Genomic DNA, 19,946 nt, shown 5'->3' with positions numbered 1-19,946 from the left:
GTCCAGCTTAAGAAAACCTGAACAGGGCTACAGTTTTCATGTTCATTTTGCCACTTCATCTACAAAATTAGTATCCCTGCTCACACTTCCTCCTTCTTCTATGCTTTTTCCTTCTCCCCCCACCCCACGTCTATTAGTCATTCATTTGATTAATTTGAGGCGTCACTGAAGTCAAGATTACCAAGCTGTGACACAACCAACAGGGAAAACTTCAACACGCATACAAAGCACAAGGCCCAGAATGATTTCCATTGCATTTGCATGAAAGGTGCAGATCCAGTCAACCAAGTTGAGAACCAGTTGAATGTATGCTGAGAATGTTCCCTGTACCTCATCTAAGCCTTTTCTGCCTTGGGCACCATCACCAGGAAGTTCTCCATCAGTTCTACTTTTCATTTGTGTTTTCTCTCTCTCTCTTTTGCGAGATAAGTTAGGAAAGTATGGATACTACGTCGTTTGCAGTGGCTTAAATTTCTCCACTCATGATAGCCTTTTAAGCCCATGTCCTACCATCTGAAGCAGAACATTAAGTAACAGCTTTTACTGGATCAGTGTGCTGGTGAGCATACGTAGACACAGCAATCATTTAATAAGTGGTAACTTTTCCACAGTGTACATGTAAGCACCTAGTAAGCTGGTTGACTGCATCCTACTCAAAAATGTTTACCACACAGCTAAGGAGCTCAAGGTGTTGTATATGGTTGTCCCTTCTCTATTTTAGTGTGGGCCTGCTGACCAAACCTCAGGGGCACGGGGCACCACTCAAAGTGCCCCATCAGAAGATCTACTGCAAGTCACCCCCAAACTAGCAATGGATCCCAATCTACCTTCTGCCCGCCTCTGTCTTACATTGCGTCTCATTATATAGAAGCAAAATGGCAACTGCGTTCCATATATACCATACAAACTAAAGCCAAACCAACCTGCTACACATAGCAAATACTCACAAGAGGTAAGAAAGTCAACAAAGGTCGGACTCTTGGACGTGGCTTAAGTGTTGCTGTTCCAGAATCTGTCACTGAAGCAAAGCGATTATCCCCATAATAAATGCCATCCACTTCACCTGAAACAAGAAAGAGAAGCAAGTTAGCAACAAAAGGCAAACAAACCGCACATTGTTTTGAAGGCGTGGTCGCGAACCCCATCACCTTGAGGGTAATGGGCAGAACTCCATGAGTTTATGTAAAAATCCATGAGTCACAGTTTAAATGGGTATCTTGGATCAGATAGCTATCAAGACGACAATTTAAGTTGGTCAAGCCTGTAATTTCTTCTGCATTGCTCCATATTGGAGCCACTTTTGTTTGTCCCCTGCAAACGGATCCTGCTTGTTATGTTTGACAGAGTGCCCAAGGATGTTCAGGGTTTGCTTGCATGGAAAGCAAGTATCTCAGACGAACTGACTGTTAGAATAACAGGCACATCAGGGCACCAACAATTCAGAAGCACCTGAGATTTACAGAATCCCTTGGAGCTGAGGGTCTCTTCATAGGTTTTTGCAGAAGACCTAAGGGCCATTTGACACACTATGCAGAAGCAAATAGGAGTTTGCTACTAAATGTAAACCTAGAGCTGCCATCAACTGAGCTCTCCATAGAATAGATAGATAGATGACATGTGCTTGCAAATGTGTTGCTGGCATATCCATGCCAGCAAGAATACATACAGCAAAATAATAAAAGTGCTATCCAAAAAAATATGACATTTTAAAAATGTAATCTTTAAAAAAACACTTTAAAAAGCATATTCTCAGCTACATTCCTAAAATATATAATGGTTCAAATTCAACAGTCACCTATGAATGGCTTGCACTGGTATAAATTGTGACTAATGGTTGCATACTATTGGCAGTCCACCCATGTATATTACTGAAGGTAGCCACAATCTCTAAATATGCATGTATGACTTCTATCATTCATAAATGGTGCTGTTTTCATATGTTGTTGCTGTTCTCAGGTATCCTGTTAGCATTTAGCTTTTCCTTCAAGCAGCTTAAGTTAACTCATTAAGCAACTCTTGTGAGGGAGGTTAGGATGAGAGGTAGTGGCTTCCTGAAGGTCACTTAGTGCAGGGACCTGTGGACCTCTGGATGTTGTAGGACTCCAACTCCCATCAGCCTCAGCCAGCATGGGGAATAGCCATGGATGATGGGAGTTGCAGTCCAACAATATTTAGAATCACAGGTTCATTCACATTCACATTCACACACACAACATTGTGAAGGAGGATTCTCACCAAGGTACCTTCTGCTGAAATAAAATACTGTACTCTTATTATTCTATATGCTGTGCTGGGTCTCATGTATGCACAAAAAGCAGCAGAAAAAGGAGTTCTGAGAGCCAAGCTCCAGAACACCCCACTTTTTTTTTTTTTAAGTATGAGAACAAGGAATCTGGTGAAAATTTGGTAAAAAATACTTTTCATTTATTTCCCCCATTCAATTTCTAGCATATAAAGCAGATGGCTGATTTAGCTGATAGACCAGCTTCTGCTCTCAGTGGCCCTCAAATGGTGGCCTTTGGCTGACAGGCTTTGGCAGGAGAAGGGATGGGACTGTTGTGCCAGAGCGCAAGCAATGTGTCGCTAACCACACCATCCCCGCTGCTGCACACCCCCATGGGCAGGGAGTCTGTTTTCAATACACAAGCGCCTTGGGTTACTTTATCATTCAGGCACAGGCCACAGAGGGACAATAAGTCCCCAGTGTTGCTTGAGAATATCACTGCTTTCAGCTTTGCAGCCAGCACCCGCAATGCCTTTTGTCTGGTGCCTTTGCAACAAACACCAAACACAGCAAGTGAATTCTTCTCAGACAAGTGAATTCTCCATTCAGTGAATTTAATAGAGTACACAGTAGGAGGTACAGGGTGAGGCTTTGCATGAAACTGCCGGGGTTTTCTTTGCCTGGCTGCTTCATTCTTTCCTAAGAACGGCAATGAGGAATGGAAAGAATTAGGAAACTATGCACGTGGTGACACCTACGCCCTTCATAATTACCAGTAGAAATGTTTCTGCACAGCCCACTCGTTGGGCAAACAGAGCATCATCCACTGGGCACCAGCCCCAGGTTAGACAAGACAAATAGCTGCAGTGGCTCTTCCTCATGCCACTGCTGCAGCCAGGCAAGGTAAGAGAGGGATACAGAGGAGGTACACATAAAGCCAGGAACAGGAAACAATTCAGAGGGTGCAGAATGCAGATGGTTGAGACGTTTTGGTGCCTGGGGCAGAAAACTGAGAGGGTGGCAAGAAGATAATAAACAAGGTAGCAATCGTTGACAAATGGCTGTCATTTAATGTTACCCCAAATCTGGTCCTCAAGGCAGGTCACCCTTCTGTGCCTAAATGTAGGGACAGCCCTAGGGCACAACTTGGCTCCTCCATTCAGGTGCATCAAACTATCACATTATCGCTCTGTTAGTACTAGAAAGGTGTTTGCTTTTGCATTTTATTATCTGACTTATGGGTCCCAGCTTAAGGGACTTTGGCTAATATCACAAGAGATATGGAAACAGATAAAAGAGCTGTAAGATTTTAACCAATTGGATTGGTATGAGTTTTAGCTACTTAGTTGATTAAATCAGTTGATTTCCCTCCAAATATTTGTATGTAAGAAAACTTCTAAAACAAGAAGCATACTTTATGTTTGTGGATGATTGCCACATATGAGCAGAATGGAGGACACAGAAGGGTCCCCTCATCTGTGAAAGTGAACACAAAATTCCACTTTCAATATTAAGTTTTCCCAATAATATTTACTAAGAATACTCCTTTTTTAAAAATGCTGCCAGATTAATTGGGGTATAGTTTTAATCCATTACTGTATAATTTTTTAAGGCTACGCACACATATTCAGGAATAAATCCCATCAAAATCTGCAGAACTCCCAAATAAACATGTTGATAGATTAACTCATTCAAAATTTCACTTCTATTAAAAGACATTGGAACAAAACACTTTAAAACCAGCAACATCAAATTTCTTGATAACAGTGGCGGCGGCAGGCTAAAGTCAAGTCAACCTTCAAGTAAACTCAGTCAGTGCACCACACAGCTTCCAAATAGCCTGCACCCCCTTTAAAAAAGGCTTATAAGATTGGCCTCTTAAGAAACAGTATTCCAAAGACAGGGGACAACCACAAAATATAGTTGCCACTGGAAGATCCCAGTTGCCATTCCCAACCCAAAATAGTGCTGAAGGGACAGCACATTACCATTGGGAATGTGGAGGAGCCTTTACTTGGTTATCTAATATATTAAATTCTTATATATTATATCCTCCCAACACACTGCTAGCAGTGTAGTTCAGTGGTTGAATACACTGAGGAGTGCTTCAACCATTACACATTAATTTCATGGAAGCATTTTCACATAGGAAAAGGCATGAAAATCATGTGTAGATGGGTGCTAAGGGCAATACAGGTCTCTTGTGTCATTGTATGGGACGATGTTACTGCATAACCACAACTTTTGAGACCTTCCAATTACACCTCTGTAGTATGTACTGTGCAACAGATTTTCATGTAGCCATCACTGATTGACATAGGATGGTATGCTATCTATTTCCTAAATCCATGTCCTTTCCACAAGAGACACATATATCATTTTAAATAGCTCATGAACCAGAGTTCAGGTCAACTACATTCTCCCTCTCAGTTTCCATTTTCCACCTATAGTAATAGTGACTAACCATACAAGGTAGGTGTGAAGGCAAACTTAATAAAACCTGTATAACATATTAAGAGCACAGTCCTATACATGTCTACTCAAAAATAAGCAAAGTTGCAATTCTGTATACACTTCACTGAGCTTAACAGGACTTAATTCTGAATAGAGATGTATAGAGTTGCACTGCAAGTCCTATTTTAAGTCAATGGGGCTCTGGGTTATATTTCAGTTAGAACTACCTTCTCTGTTCCCCAGTTTTACATTTTTAGTTTGCCTTTATCTTCTTTTTGGAAATTGTATTCATCTGTTGCATTAATACTTTTTGTGCGCTGCCCTAGAATCTTTTGCTGAAGACCAGTTAAGAAATGCAATCTGAACACAAAACACTTTCCTTTTATTCCTTTGTAGGAAGGGCCTTTGCTACCTCTAGTCTGCCCTCCGTCTAGCTTCCTGATCTGATGTTTACTCAATTTTTGTGCATGCAGCTGTATTATGGGAACTGCAGTCACCAAAACGTCACTTCCTAACAGAGGTAAACAATTTATAGTCTGCCCTTCACCAAATGAGCCCATGGTGGGTTACAAAAACACCACATGAACAAATGATCACTAAATAGAAAAGAAATAAAACCACAGAATTAAAAAATAACGAAGTCAACAAAACAAAGAATGTGCAGTGTAGATACTGTCAACGCTATTTCTGCTGTCATGTTGCATTTGCAAAATCACTGAAATATCCAGCCTTTAAAAAAAAGAGGAAATAATAAAGAATCATGTTTCATTAAAAGGTTTTTGTAATCCTTTGGGATGAAAGGCAAGATATATACTGAAAAAATAACAATTATAATAATTATAATTTTCTCCTTAATATTTTGTAAACCGAGGCTTCTGACCATTAAGTGGTTATGAATTTTATGATGATGATTTGAATGCCCATGACTCCAAGGTTTTGGTATACCCCCAATCTGGAGGAAACAGAGTCTATATGCAATGTTTATTGTGAGGTCCCTGTCATGTTTAAACAAAAGCATTTCTGGAGTCCTTGAGTCTCAGCAAATACCTGATGGTAATAGCCGCTGGAGCCAGTCCTGTTGGAAAGAGAAACTATTTGAAGTATCTGATCTCTTCTGTGGGCACAGACATCCTTCCTAAACATTATGTTAATTGTAACTATTCCCCTTGTAAAGCTGACAGGGGAGGAAACCTGATGACGGAATTGGTGTCAGAGCTGAGAATAGATCTTGGGGACTTCCTAGCTTCCATCCTTAAGCACTTGCCTTGGGACCACACCTCTCTGAGCTGTTCTTTCTAGTAATGAGCACCACAACCTGTAATTTACTTTAATAAGGTTCTCAGCTGAACATTATGAATTAACAGGTATGATCAGCAGAGACACTCCGCTTCTATAAACCCCACCTCTGCTTAAAGGGCTGCTCTGCAGCACTTTGCTACTGAGAAAGTGAATGTGTTAAAGTCAAGCAGAGAGGAAGGTGCAACGTGCAGAATATGCGCCATCAGCCACAAAGCAGGATGGATTGCCACATGGAAAGAAAGGCCCACACCCAACCCTATCAATTACATTTCATTGCTGATTCAGCCTTAGAAAGACTGAGAGGGAGAGTGGAAAGATAATTTCATTATCAGCCAGAGTGCCACATCCCCTGAGGCCACATGGCAGCAGTGGACAGGGTAAGAGCACGAAGCAGGGCCAGATTTAGGCTTGATGAGGCCTTAAGCTACTGAAGGTAATGGGACCCTTTATATGTCCAGCTGTCCTTTGTCAACAACAACTTGTCGCTGTTTTTTGTGTTGAATACGGTACATGCTAATAGGACCTAATAGGTATCTAAAGCCATTTGCACATGCAGAATGAAGGCACCCTACATACAGAAATGAGGAAACCAGTGATATTTTAGGGAGCAGGCTAGCAAGCGGGGCCCATTACTTACATCATAGGAGCCTACAGAACACAAAACACTGTTGCTGTATATAGGTTTTATTTTATTTGTTTCTTATCTTATATTTTGGAAATGTACATCCAGGTTTTTTTTCCCTTTAAATTTTTTTGGGGCCCTCAAGAGAGTGGGGCCCTAAGCTATAGCTTGTTTAGCTTATATGTAAATTCGGCACTGGGTGAGAGGCAAAGTGGACAGAACAACAGATGTGATTATACAACAAGAAACATTTCAACCATGCAGAAGTCAGAGCTTTCACACACACACACACACACACACACACACACACACACACACACACACACACTTTTCTCCAGGCAGACAAACAAGAGGCCTTATCACTGTTCAAGGACAGCCAGGCAAAAGCACTCAGGAAGAGCGGGGATAACATAAGTGTGGATGAATATAATAGTTCCCTACCCCTCCAAGAAAGGATTAAGTCAGCAAAGGTATACATACACACAGTGTTCAACCAAAGGCTGAGACAGCTTCTAGCCACTTTTCCTAGCAATGGACATTTGTGTAGAAATTGCAGCACACATTTCTCGCTATTGCAAGAAGAAAAACTGGGCATATGCTTCTCAAGGCGATACCTGTTTCTATTTATTTTTGCCTTACTCACTTGCTTGAAGCCGAAATTCTTCAGATACTTGGTTGTCTGGGCTGTCATGATATTAGAGGTTACTGACACCCAAAGTCTATGACTCTTTTGCCTGGCTTCCTTTCTAGATGGCCAAATTAAGCTTTAAAAAGGGAGCAGATAATCAGGTTAACCTTGAAGTTAGCAGTCTGGGTGAAGTTCCTGCCTGCTACAAATAACCTCATCATAACATTGATTCAACACATCTTCATAAAGAAGGTTTCCTCTAAATCGACTGTATGAGAGAAGGAAACCAACCCAAGCTGACGGCAATAAACAAGTTGGCGTGATGTTTTCAACGCATCTCCAAACTGCAGCTCATCACTTCTTCCATCCATTTTTAGAACCTTTTCTGAAAAGGTGGCAAATTATAATTTGGATGTCTGTTTGTTGCAGTTGGATCACATCCAAGGTACACCAAATGGTACATATGAGGTAATATTGTACCAGTCACATGACTAGTTTAATTCCTGTTGTGTTGGTCATGCCAAAAATGACGGTTTAAATGGGAATAAAAATAATAAAAATAAATTATATGACACCCATCTGACTGGGTTACCCCAGCTACTCTGGGCAGTTTCCAACAAATCAAAACACAGTAAGACATCAAACATTAAAAACTTCCTTAAAGATTACCTAGTTAGTAAAAGGGAGGGGAACTGCAATTTGAGAGCAAACATTTCTTGGAGAGCAGACCACACTACATGGGAACCTGTCCCATATATTCCCCAAGTGTTATGTTCATGTTATTAATCAAATTCTTAAAATGCTTATTAGGGAGTAAGGACCATTGAATGGAATGGCATTTATGACTGAGTAACCATGTATAGGATTGTGCCACGTGGTTAGAATCCTGTGCACACTTACCTAGGAATAGTCTGCTGTACAGTCTACATCTTCTAAATCAGTTTCATTCTTCGCTTACTAAATTGCACTGGCCTTGTATCATAATGCATGAGAATTATATGTACCATGTACAGCCCGTATTTCTTATCTCATGCCTGTGCAATCTAGAGGCTCCAATGTTTTCACAAACTCACAAAAAGGTTCTCTGTGAGCTGCTCTCTTTACCTATACAGCAGTGCAGTCTCTGCCCACACAGACTCTATTCAGGTGGCTCGTCTGCCTTTCCTATGTTGCAACAGCTTGCCAAAGGCAGGTTTAGGGTGCCGTGGGAAAACCAGGCAGCTGCAGTATCCACCAACCTGTCCCCATCTTTCATTCAATGCCCTTACCTGGAGACCAGGTGCCTTAAGAAACTTTGATGCAGCATTGTATCCAGTTTTTAAGGATGTGTGAGATGAATTGCATCTATAGCCTTCTAGTAGGAAGTTGTTTGCTGAAAAACTGCATCTATACAAACCTTTCAAAAACAAAAAAAACAAAGGTGCCAAGAAATGATCTGGTGCAGAAATGTCCCTGTGCAGAAAATGTCCCTATGCAAACAGCAAGGGTGCTTCCAGACTGCCACTATTCAATCACATACTGGCAAATTCAAGTTGTGCAATTATAGTGGATTGGGAGGTCTTGCCCAACAAACTCACTTTCCCAGAAGATTCGACTTTTTGTAATAAGAAAAGCAATGGGGAAATGCACTCAAAGGTGTGGGATACCACTTGCTTTGATGCAACATCATGCAACCTCCCTGCATTCAAGGAAAGTAAAGTTCATTCAATAGCCAAAATAATTTAATCTCTCTGCAAACAAATGAGGTTGAATGCTCAGCAAACATGTCATCTGCTTCAGCTCATCTGGTACTTAAGGAATGGCCAGTGAAATAACAACAAAGAGATAAGTACAGAATTAAGGTGGTTTTAAGGACTAAATATATATGCAGCTCACTTTGTGAAACAGTTAGTATAGGGTTGCCATACGTCTTGAATTTCCCAGACATAGCCAGAATAACTTTGGCCAAAAAAGGCTCAACAACTTTTGTGTCCAGATCTTCTTCACTTTTTGAAATATGGCAACCCTAAGCTGGTAGTGAATGCTTAACTAGGCTTGCCATACGTCCGGATTTGCAGGTGTCAGGAATTCTACTTTTTGAAATATGGCAACACTATGCTTAACCCTTTCACGTCCCATCATTTCTTGGCTCTAAATTCCCTCCAGTGTCTTCCACCAAGGGGTTAAAAAGGGGACAAAATGCATTTGACACTGGAGGTGGGGAGACAGAGTGGGAAAATAGGAGGCAGAAAATGACTCCCATATTGGAGAGGAACTGAACTCCAAAGAAGTCTTTGGGAGTCTGTCTACCCCTATTCCCTTTGCTAGGCTAAATACACCCTTTACTTTAGATCATTTACTGTGTTAAGCTCTCTGGACAAATCCTCATGAGCAAAACCTGTGCCAAGCAGCTGGCCTGGAATGAGAAGGAGGCTGAACATTGGAGAGACAGGGCACTCCTGTGAACCAAAAGCTATGATACCCGTACTGACACCCGTATGGGCATGTCTGTTCAGCATGTGAGTCAGCTGCAAAAACCAACTTGAATAACATGACAGAACTCAGCTGGCTTTCTCCAGATTTTGGTATATTTGGCCAAGGTCTACGCCTCCAAGATCGTTGACAGTCCACAGATCCTCACGCCATCCCTGCCCAAGGCAGTAAGAACTGCCAAAGTCCTGCAGGGACTGAAAAGAAGCAAGAGTCCCTGTCAATCTTTGCTCTGCTAGTGCAACCTCAAATTTTAGATTCCAACAGGTTTGTCCACTTGATATGAGGGCACCACAGAACTGGCTTCAGTCTTATACAGGAAGCTGGGGTCCTGGCTGACTCCAGCTACAAAGGCTGCTGCAGAAAGTGCCAGAGACCATCTCCCTGGAAGTCCTGCAAGAACTGATCCCTGCTCTTAAGTCTGACCTTTTTCATCTGAGCCCTGACCAAGTTCAGCACTGAAGGCTGCCTCTGTTGCTCCTGGTGCTTAAAGATATGGGTTCCATACATACCATAAATTTAAAGCAGCCCCTGCAAAAAAGAATCCTAGGAACTGTAGTTTGTTAAGGATGCTGGGAATTGTTAGGAGTTACCTGGGAGGAGTGAACTAGTTTCCAGGGTTCTTGGGGTGAGGAATGTGCTCCAAATGTATGGTGTGTGCAGACCCCGACAGGGGTATTATTTAGGGGTTATTGTTGGGGTCAAGCTTTAGCTTCAGAGATGTATTATTTTTTGCTGTTATCTGCATTATGCTCTTGTATTTTTATTGGTAGACCTTATGATGAATGATCAGTGGATTGTTTAATTTTATTGTATATTGATTGATAGGAGAAGTTTTCCTTAGTCTGTTGTTCATATGACTGTACTTGTTAGTGCATTCTCTTATTATAATGTTGTTGGTGTTATTAGATGCTTTGAGCACGATTTATCATGGAAAAGTGGCATACAAATAAACTATGATGACAACAATCCCTTTAGAAATAAAAAAAGACCCAAAATCTACTGAAAGCAGAATCAACAAGGAGTTGCAACTGGTGAAATGGGCTATGGTCTACAAAAGCTTTTGCCATGATAAATCTGTTAGTCTTTAAAAGATACCACAAGCACCTTTTGCTGGTTTTTAAAGCAAAAAGTCTCTTGTGGAGGGTGCAGAGAAGTGAAAATAAGCTGTGCAAGAGACAGTACAGAAGAACATCACTGTGGCTTGCATTTGTCCAGTTCCACTTAATGCAGAACCATACAACCTCGGGGTGCTTCCCCATTGGCCCTATTTTCAGGTGGGATTCAATCAAATACTGGCAAATTCTGGTTGTGTGGTTAAAATTGATTTGGAACTCTTGCACAAAAAACTTGCCTCGGAAACCTGCCTTTTTGCAGTAAGAGAAAGGATGGGAAAATAAATGCTCTGGAAAGTGTGCGATAACATTTCCTTGATGCAATGTTGTCTAGTCTCCCCGTAAACAAATCATAATTAATGCTCAATAAACGACCAATATTGTCTAATCTCCCCGTAAGCAGATCAGAATGAGCGCTAAGTAAACAGGTTGTCTGGAAACAACCTCAGTTAACATGCGACTTTGCAAACTAAGCCACCTTGAGTCAGGAAAACACGACAAAGCCTTCCGGAGACTGACAAAGAAAACTGTCAGGCACAATGGGCAACTGCTGTCACTTTAGTTTCATATCTCATCATGGGAGAAGTCAAACAAAGAGGGGGTTCAGGGCATGAGATCAGTGAATGCTCTCAGAGAAGAGTGTAAACAGCCCCCAAAAAGGAAAAATGGTCTTCAGTTGAATCAATCCACATACTGGTAAATACATACAGTACAGCCTACATGTCTACTATTTCCTGGTTCAGTAAAATAAATCGAAAATAGAGTCTGTTGAAGGGTCAGGGAGGACCTGCACCTTTGCTAGCTTTTTTTAGCCCCACCCCCTGCCACAATGACTTTGGTAGTTTCACTAGGAATGGTGATTGTCATTAAAAGTGTGGGCATATCTCTTTCAGATATAAATAAATAAGTGAATATGCCCTGTGCTCTCAGTTCATTAGTATGACCATTTGGTAGGACCCTATTTCACTAACTATTCCTCACATTCCAGTTTTATGCATAAACCCTGAACACAGAGGACAGGACACATTTATTTAGAATCATGGAATTGTTTTTTTTAGAGTAGGGACCTTGGAAATCATCCTGTCTAACCGCTTGCCTGTGTAGGAATCTTGCTATGATAGCATCCCTGACTGATAGCCAGCCAGCCTCTGCTTAAATATATGCAACAAAGGACAGCCCAACATCAGATATTTAAACATCCCCAGAAATTATAGACATTGCGGATGTTCTTTGAATGCGCCGGCCACAGTAGAACATATTCTTTTCTATGGTCCATTGTACAACCAGCTACGCAAACATGTGCTATCCCCTTTTTTGGGTAGTCTAACATCACGGCACAAAGAAAATATCACATTCTATCTGTCTGACATTAACCTGGAAGTAACTGCAAGGGTGGCTGAGTTTTTATCTATAGGAGTGGTAAATGGCACTATTTAGCGGGAAGAAACTCCAATGAAAATACTGGTTATTACATATTTTTACATGGCTGTTTCTGTGTGTCTGTGTGTGTGTGTGTGTGTGTGCGCGCGTGCGCACGCTGTTTCTCCTGAAGTGCACCCAAAATCTAGTCCCTTTTCTTTTCCATTCCACTCATTCTATTCCTACCCTCTGAAGCAAGAAAAAACAAGTTATTTTTACCCCACACTGTCATTGCCAACATTATTTCAAAATTATTGAAACTAAGAGGGTAGGGCTGTGCATGGCCCTCTGATCCTATTTGGGACCTGATCTGATTTGGAATGGTCCAGGCCCAACCCAGATCTGGGTCCTGAGCTAGATAGGGGGCCTGGCACATTTTTCAACCGATTAAATATGTAGTTGAGTGGGGGAGAAGGAAGTGGCTGAAGCTCAGATGCATCAGTCCATTCCTTTCACAGCTGCAAAAGCTGATACAATGCTTTAGCTTTTTCATGACAGAAAGGATCCAACCCGGAGCTTCTTCAATCCACTCTGACCAAATCATGGGTCAACTCAAATCAGCCCAAATTGGTTTGTGATCCAGCCAGAGAAGTTGCACAGCACCAGTAGAAAATGCTAATCGACCTTGTTAGGAAAGTGGGATTCACATCTACTCTTTCACTATTTCCTAGTTTGTTTGCAAACAGCTGTTTATTGTGTATTGGGTTCTCCTCAGTCTTGCATTCGCCCCCCCCCCACTCAGTGTCCACACAAAGCCACTGAACTGTCACTATTACCTAAATGCCTGATTCCACCCACCCCCCAAGTGTGCTTCTAGTCATTCTGAAAACTCTAAAATTGCCCTTCCCCATACAGTCCTGGTTAAAAATGAAAGAGTAAATGTTTTGGGCCCTAAAAGGAACATTTGAGCAGCATCCTCAGCAATAAACATCCATAATGCCCAATTTTTTACTTGGAGAGAGAAGGTAACAAACAGTTATGCTTGTTGAGGATATAAAGAAAAAATGGTGAAATAATGGATAAGTTTCTAGTTTTCTGGTTACATTTGCCCAAGGGGCATAATCCAGTTCAATAGAATCCTCTGCCTGAACTTGACCCTCTCAGATAATCTTATATATATATATATAGTTGTTTGGAACTATTTCTAAGACACATCTATGTTGTGTCAGTATAGCTTAGTTGGTAGAACATGACACTCTTAATCTCAGGGTTGTGGAGTTGAGCCCCATGTTGGGCAAAAGATTCCTGTGTTGCAGAACACTGGACTATATGACCCTTCCAACTCTATGATTTGCTGCATTGCTCATGCGAGGTGTAGCTTTCTCTTTATGCCAATTGCATCCATAGCTTTAAGGGAGGTGTAGCAGAGAGGGCGGGGCCAGGGACTAGATTCAGGAATCTCTGAGTCAGTGACACACACAAGCCCACACCCATCTCCGGTTGGGTAACCTGTGTTTACTTTGCAACTCATCAGACACAAACTAAGGTGGGGATTAAAGCATTCAATCTCTTTTAGCCCATGCAGCATGAAAAGCATGCAGCAAACATTTAAGGTGGTTGTATAACACAGGCCTAGGGTAACCTCACTGTTATCTTGACCCACTGGTGCTCCTCAAATTGGGAGCTTCTTCAAGTTATCTCAGTAGAAGTCGGTACAGACTTGGGACAGCTCTGCATAACTTTCCCACAGTGCTCCACAGCAAATCACAGGTGGCCGCTGGCCAGAGCCATCCTCACAGACACCCCCCTCCTTTTTATATGCATGTTTTGCTCTGTTTTGACTGGATAAGGGGTGGGGGTTTCTTGCTCTGGGTGGGTGTTGGCAACCATTCAAACCACTTGGAGTGAGAGCACAAATTTGTTTGAGAGTGGGGGCGAAAGGTGTTAAGTTACTCAAAAGCCACAGAGTGAGTCTGTTGGCACAAAGTGGGACCATTTGTTAATATTCCAGCAGTTGACTGCTTGGCTTTGAATATGTTGGTGATTGGATTTGGGGATATACCTGTAGGCTGGTTGATCCAAACGGGTTCTGACAGTTTATTCCCCCAACGCAATCTTGCATATCAAACTGCATTGATATAGTCCATTGTGACTAGCAGCCATTTTCATAATGGCAGGGTGGTAGAAACTTTTGGCAGCTGTTGAGATGGCGGGATGGTGGTGGGGAGACTGTTGGCCACTGCAGAATGTGTCCACACACAGTCCATCTGGAGCAAATATTTTTTTGTACAATGTTCTTCATGAGATGGACTCCAGGGAAGGTGGGAGAAAGCCACATTTCTTATTTGAACTGACCATATGGCAAGCTTACCAACACGTTCTCCAAGGGCATGGAGGACAACACAAAGATAACACTCAGGGCAGACTCCCCTCACCTGGTGGCCTTCAGAAGATTTTTGACTACATTTCCCATTATCCCACATCCTTGGCCATGCTGCCTTGCATTGCCTGGAGTCCAAAACACATGAATGGCAGCAGGATGAGGAAGGTGAACTCAGACCATCCAAAATCAAGTGAGCTAAAATAATGCCTTCTAAGCCATTTACTAAGGGGGCCCAATGTTTTGTTTGTTTGCTTGTTTCCTGCCCTTCACTCTAAGGTCCCAGGGCAGGTTACAACTTTAAAACACAATATTAAAAACAATTTAAAACAACTGTCATAGGAGCATAGGAAGGTGTCTTCTCCTGAGTGAGATTCATCTGGCTCAATACTGTCTGCACGGAGTGGCAGTGGCTCTCCAGCATTTAAGAGAGGGGACATTCCCAGCCCTGTCTGGAGATTGAACTTTGGATCTTCTTCTTACAAAGCCAATGCTCTATCACTGAACTGCAGCCCTTCCCAAAATTGCTCCTACTTCATTGCTTTTGCTATTAAACTAATGATGAATGTACACAGTTTTTAACCTACTCACATGGTCTTCTTTCTTTCAGGATTGACACTGTATACCCTAACTGAGGCTTCTTGATCCAATAGAGACAGAACCACACCACACTTCTTGTTTTTTGCAGTTATTGTTGGGCCAACTGGTCCATCCCCCTCTCCATCCTAGAACTTATTTTAGAATGACATTTGTCACACAGATGGAACTTGGGGAAATGCTGCCTGAAATGACAGCTTCTCATTGCCTTGTGTAAGAAGGCCTATCTTGATTCAACAATATTTAGGTTTCTGCATGTTTATTACGTAACCCAAAGGACACCCACAGCCCAGAAAAAGGAAGCGTGCATGGACGGGAAACAAGAACAGCAGCAGAGAACAGGAAGAAGAGCAACAGATAAATCCTGAGGGTGCAATATTATCATTATCGTTCAGTCTTTGCCCACCGCATGGGAAATCCTGGACCCAGAGCTCTGCGATTCTGCAAAGCATCCTATAAGATCAGATACCAGAAAGAAGCTTTAGCACCTATAAGAGCTCCAGTGTTGGCAGATACTGCCTCAGACTTGGAGCACAACTTATTAATTAAACACTGAGTAACTTTTTTTCCCCCACAGCAAAGAAGTGACTCATTCTTTGAACTAGAAGCAAGCCAAAGGGCAAAGCTTCACATTTCATTTCATCCCAGAGAATTTGATTCTCCCTTATTATTACTTGGGTCTCCCTTTCTTCTGAAATGTCAGTCCTGGACACTGCGACAAAGTCAGTGCCACTGCCTAGCGCGAACCACACACAGCTACAAGTTTCGCAACACTGGTGGCCTCCAAAGGAGCCATCTATGAAGAACTCGGCTGCACACCCTCCATTTGTTCCAACAGCTCTTGTGTGGGATTTCTGACACTCAGCCTGTTCAGACACTATTCAGAGTTGGCACCCACCCATCTGAGCCTCCAGTTTGCTGTTCCACAATTACAAACTTCAAGAGAATAAATACAATATGCAGAATAAACACATCTGCTGCTGTCAACACCAGAGAGACCTACCAGATATCCCTGTAAAAGCTGTCTTTGGGTTTCAGTTATGCTCTCCCGCATAAAAATATGTCAGAGATTTATTTACAACTGCCTGGTGGATCTGCTACTTGTCTTACGCTCCATTACACCCATATTCCTGCTCTACAGGAGACTTGCTGAAATCTGCACATTCTTCTTGGGGTTGTTTTTTTTTTTAAAAAAAGAGAGTGGATCACAGGCTGCTAATTTAGTTTTGCAGGTTCCAACAAGTTTCTCCTTAATCCAGTCATTCCTACCAAAGGCTGTTTTCCGACAGCACGGTTTATTAATAAAGCTGTCTCAAGGCCCTGATGGAAGTATCCAGAGCAACATCAAAACTGCGCACCCCACCTCTGAGTGTGCCGGTAGCCCCCCACAGTTGAATATCCTACAAACTGAAGCCTGATTGGGGGGGGGTGGATAGTGGAATGGCAAACAGGCTCCTCCGAGTCCTCTCCCTGAAAGCTCAAAACAAAAGAGAAGCCATACTGACCAGTTCTCGCCAGGTTGTCAGTGGTGACCTCCTGTGTGAAGATCCAAGGGGGGTTGGTGACGTAGAGGGAAGTGGTGGAATTATTGCTGGCATGTTTTTTCCCGAAGAGCCTGCTAATAGTCCCCTGCACAGAGTGATTCTTCTTCATCCTGACTGCTGCCTTCTCCGGCGTGTCTACAAACGCTCCCTCTAGCAAAACATATTTCCACTTTGCTCAGCTACCACCCAGCACACAGAGCTCCAGCAGGTGCTCGTCTGCTGAGCTAACTTTTCAGCTTCTTTAAAAGCTAAGCCACCTGAGCAGGTAGAGAGGGCTGGCTGCTCTCACCTGGCCACACCCCGTAGCAGCTCCTTTGCTCACATTCTTTCCGTGCTGCTACAATAAGCCATTGTTACACCCAAGGCAGCTCTTAAGCCTGGGAGCTCGTAGAGGTCTTCCCTAAGGCATTGCCATGTCCAACGGGGACTGAAAGGTTTACGATGTTTCCTGGTTTAAAAAACAAAACGCAGCAAAATCCAGAATGCCTCCCAGGTTTTTAGAAACAAAGCCAAATAAATAAAAAGCATTGGTCTCAAACACATGAATTCTCCGACTGACCACACCAATATTGATTTAGGATTATCACTTTTCCTGTTTGGTAAGTCTCAGAGAAAGTTACGTTTCTAAAGCTGTGTGTGTGTGTGTGTGAGTGTGTGTGTGTGTGTGTGTGATCTACAGCTACAGTCAGATGAATATTATTTTTAAATAAAGATATAAAATATACAACTGTAAGAACTTCCTACTTATCCACAGTCACTGCATTTCTCCTTTTGTAAACTCTATAGAAGTTTGAGCTAAGGCTTTGGTCAACCTCCCCAAGGCTAGGAAACAACTAGAAAATTCTCTCCTTGCAAAATATCTTTTTTTTTTTTTAATTGACTTTCAGAGGGAACATTGAAAAGGTTGCTTTCACAATGAGAGAGGTGAAAGAGGTCTACGGAAATGCTCTCTTCACGAAGACTCATCTCCATCCCCTCCATCATGTTTAACACATGTCAACACCTGCTATTTCCTCATCACATGGCCATTTCCCTGTCTACATGAGCCTCCCCCAGGAAATGTGCTGTGATGTCCCCCCATGAAATTATGAAGGGCATATTTACTAGTTTTTGTACATTAAATTATAGCATCAGAGACAAGTAACCAACAGGAGGTGTTTGGGGGAAGTAAATCAGAAGATCTCCTGTGGCTTCTGAAATGTGTATTAGTGTAGTCACTCCATTTAGGAGCTTCTGTGTCTCTACAAAGCATGGCGGGTAACGCTGTGGTCTAAACTACTGAGTCTAGGGCTTGTGGATCGTAAGGTCACCAGTTCGAATCCCTGTGATGGGGTGAGCTCCCGTTGCTTGGTCCCAGCTCCTGCCAACCTAGCAGTTCAAAAGCATGTCAAAGTGCAAGTGGATAAATAGGTACTGCTCTGGCGGGAAGGTAAATGGCGTTTCTGTGCACTGCTCTGGTTTTGCCAGAAGCGGTTTTGTCATGCTGGCCACATGACCAGCGTACAGGAAGCTGTACACTGGCTCCCTCAGCCAATAAAGTGAGATGAGTTGTTCGTGACTGGACTTAACCGTCGGGGTCCTTTACCTTTACCTTTTTATGTCTCTACAAAGTCTCCAGATTGTTAGTACTGAGCACTGTGAATCTGCAAATTAATATTTAAAAACCAGAAGTAGAGCACAATCTGCATTGCAGTGTTTGGAATCCAGTTTCTTCATTTGAATTTCAAACTCAAATTTTTAATCCTGAAACTCACATTTTGGTGCATCTTCACTTACTTCAGCAGAAAAATTATAAAGCAGAGTGGAAAGGCTGTCCTGAAATTCTCCACCTTATTTGCCAGTGTCAAAATTGTGTGCGATGATGGGAATCACTTCACCAAATATTCTGTCAGAGGAGGAGGAATTTTCCACTTTCTTTGTGGGTGAAGTTTGATCTTTGTGGTGGCAGTAGCACAGTTTCTTTCCTTCTTTTTTCTAAGGTTTGTTTTGCTGCTGTTGTGGTAACTCCACTGGCAGCCTGGCCACCGTTATGTTCTCTTCACAGTGAGCTGGACCTGGGATCATTCCAGGACATTGTGATGGTGGTGAGGAATTGTGACCACCACAAAAAAATGGTAATGAATATTCAGAAAATGTTTGGCAAAACAACTTTTTTTTTTCTAAGAGTTGAGAGTGAGAAAAATAAAGTTTTCCTCAGAAAAATATATTTGGATAAATTTTGGCCCTGTTCTAAAAAATTCTACTGACGAGTTCAGCTAAACATGTTAACATCTTTTCCACAGTTCCACCGCAGGTACCAGCTGTTATGGTTGCTTCATTGTGTCAATTGGGCCAAATTAAAAAGATGAGAATACATGTGGGAATCTTTTCACATTTGAACTCATCACACTTAGAACAAGCAAAAGGCTTTTTCTTCTTTATTATTTCAAAATTCCAATTCACTTTTTGTAAATTGGAGAAACCCAACAATCCACAAGCTCGTGAAGGAATACAGACTGAAGAAAATATTATGGCAATGAGGCAGCTTTTACCATAAGAATTTCCTCCCCCTAACTTTAACACTATATTTCTGTCTCTTAATCCAGGGGTGGACGGATAGCGCTCCATTGGTAGGCTATTGGCCAGCAAGTGCAATTTCAACAAGGTACATAAAGGATTCCACAATCACATCATAAGAAGGTCCCTATTAAAGGTCTGGGAAAAATATAAAGAGTTACTGGAACCTAAAACTCTGTGGTGGATATCACCTGTTGCAGCATTGTCACTCAAAATGTCCTCAAAGAAAGGAATATGGCCAACATATAGAGAACTATTAATTGAACAGGAAGTGAAATTAAAATTGAAAGAGCATGACAAAATAAAGGAATATCTACAGAGTTGGTTGCACCATAGACAACTGAATGAAATTTTTAAAGAGGATAATAAAAAAGGATTTGCCTATTCAGTTTCCAAATTCCAAAGGGATGTTATAGATGATAACTCTAAACTGTTAAAAAAGGCATATGGCATACTTCTGGAATGAGAAACTAAAAATGAGGAAGTTAAATCAGTAATGATTAAATGGGCACAGGATATTGGGCATAATATACAATTTGATGACTGGACAAAACTTTGGAAAGTGGACTTGACGTTTACGGATTGTATATTGTTACAAGAGAATTATATGAAGATGATGTACAGGTGGTATGTTACACCAACAAAATTGGCAAGAATGTATAAAACAGAACAAATAATTGTTGGAGATGTAAAGAAGGG

At 41.9% G+C, this 19,946-nt stretch overlaps 1 protein-coding gene across 1 annotated transcript in view; it reads right to left on the bottom strand.

The window, feature by feature from the left end:
- C5H6orf132 (chromosome 5 C6orf132 homolog) overlaps nt 1-17,190 on the bottom strand; it is a 42,930-nt gene extending 25,740 nt beyond the window's left edge. Inside the window, exons 1-2 of the mRNA XM_028734479.2 lie at nt 16,653-17,190; nt 948-1,063 (exon numbers count right to left, since the gene is read on the bottom strand). Coding sequence (XP_028590312.2) covers nt 948-1,063; nt 16,653-16,800 — 264 coding nt within the window. The 5' untranslated portion in view covers nt 16,801-17,190. The remainder of the gene's footprint in view (nt 1-947; nt 1,064-16,652) is intronic.
- Between the last annotated feature and the right edge of the window lie 2,756 nt (nt 17,191-19,946).

This window comes from Podarcis muralis, chromosome 5 (genome assembly GCF_964188315.1).
Source record: "Podarcis muralis chromosome 5, rPodMur119.hap1.1, whole genome shotgun sequence".
Lineage (NCBI taxonomy): Eukaryota > Metazoa > Chordata > Lepidosauria > Squamata > Lacertidae > Podarcis > Podarcis muralis.
The sequence above is the reverse complement of the archived record's forward strand: the minus strand, read 5'-3'. Positions and strand labels throughout refer to the sequence as shown.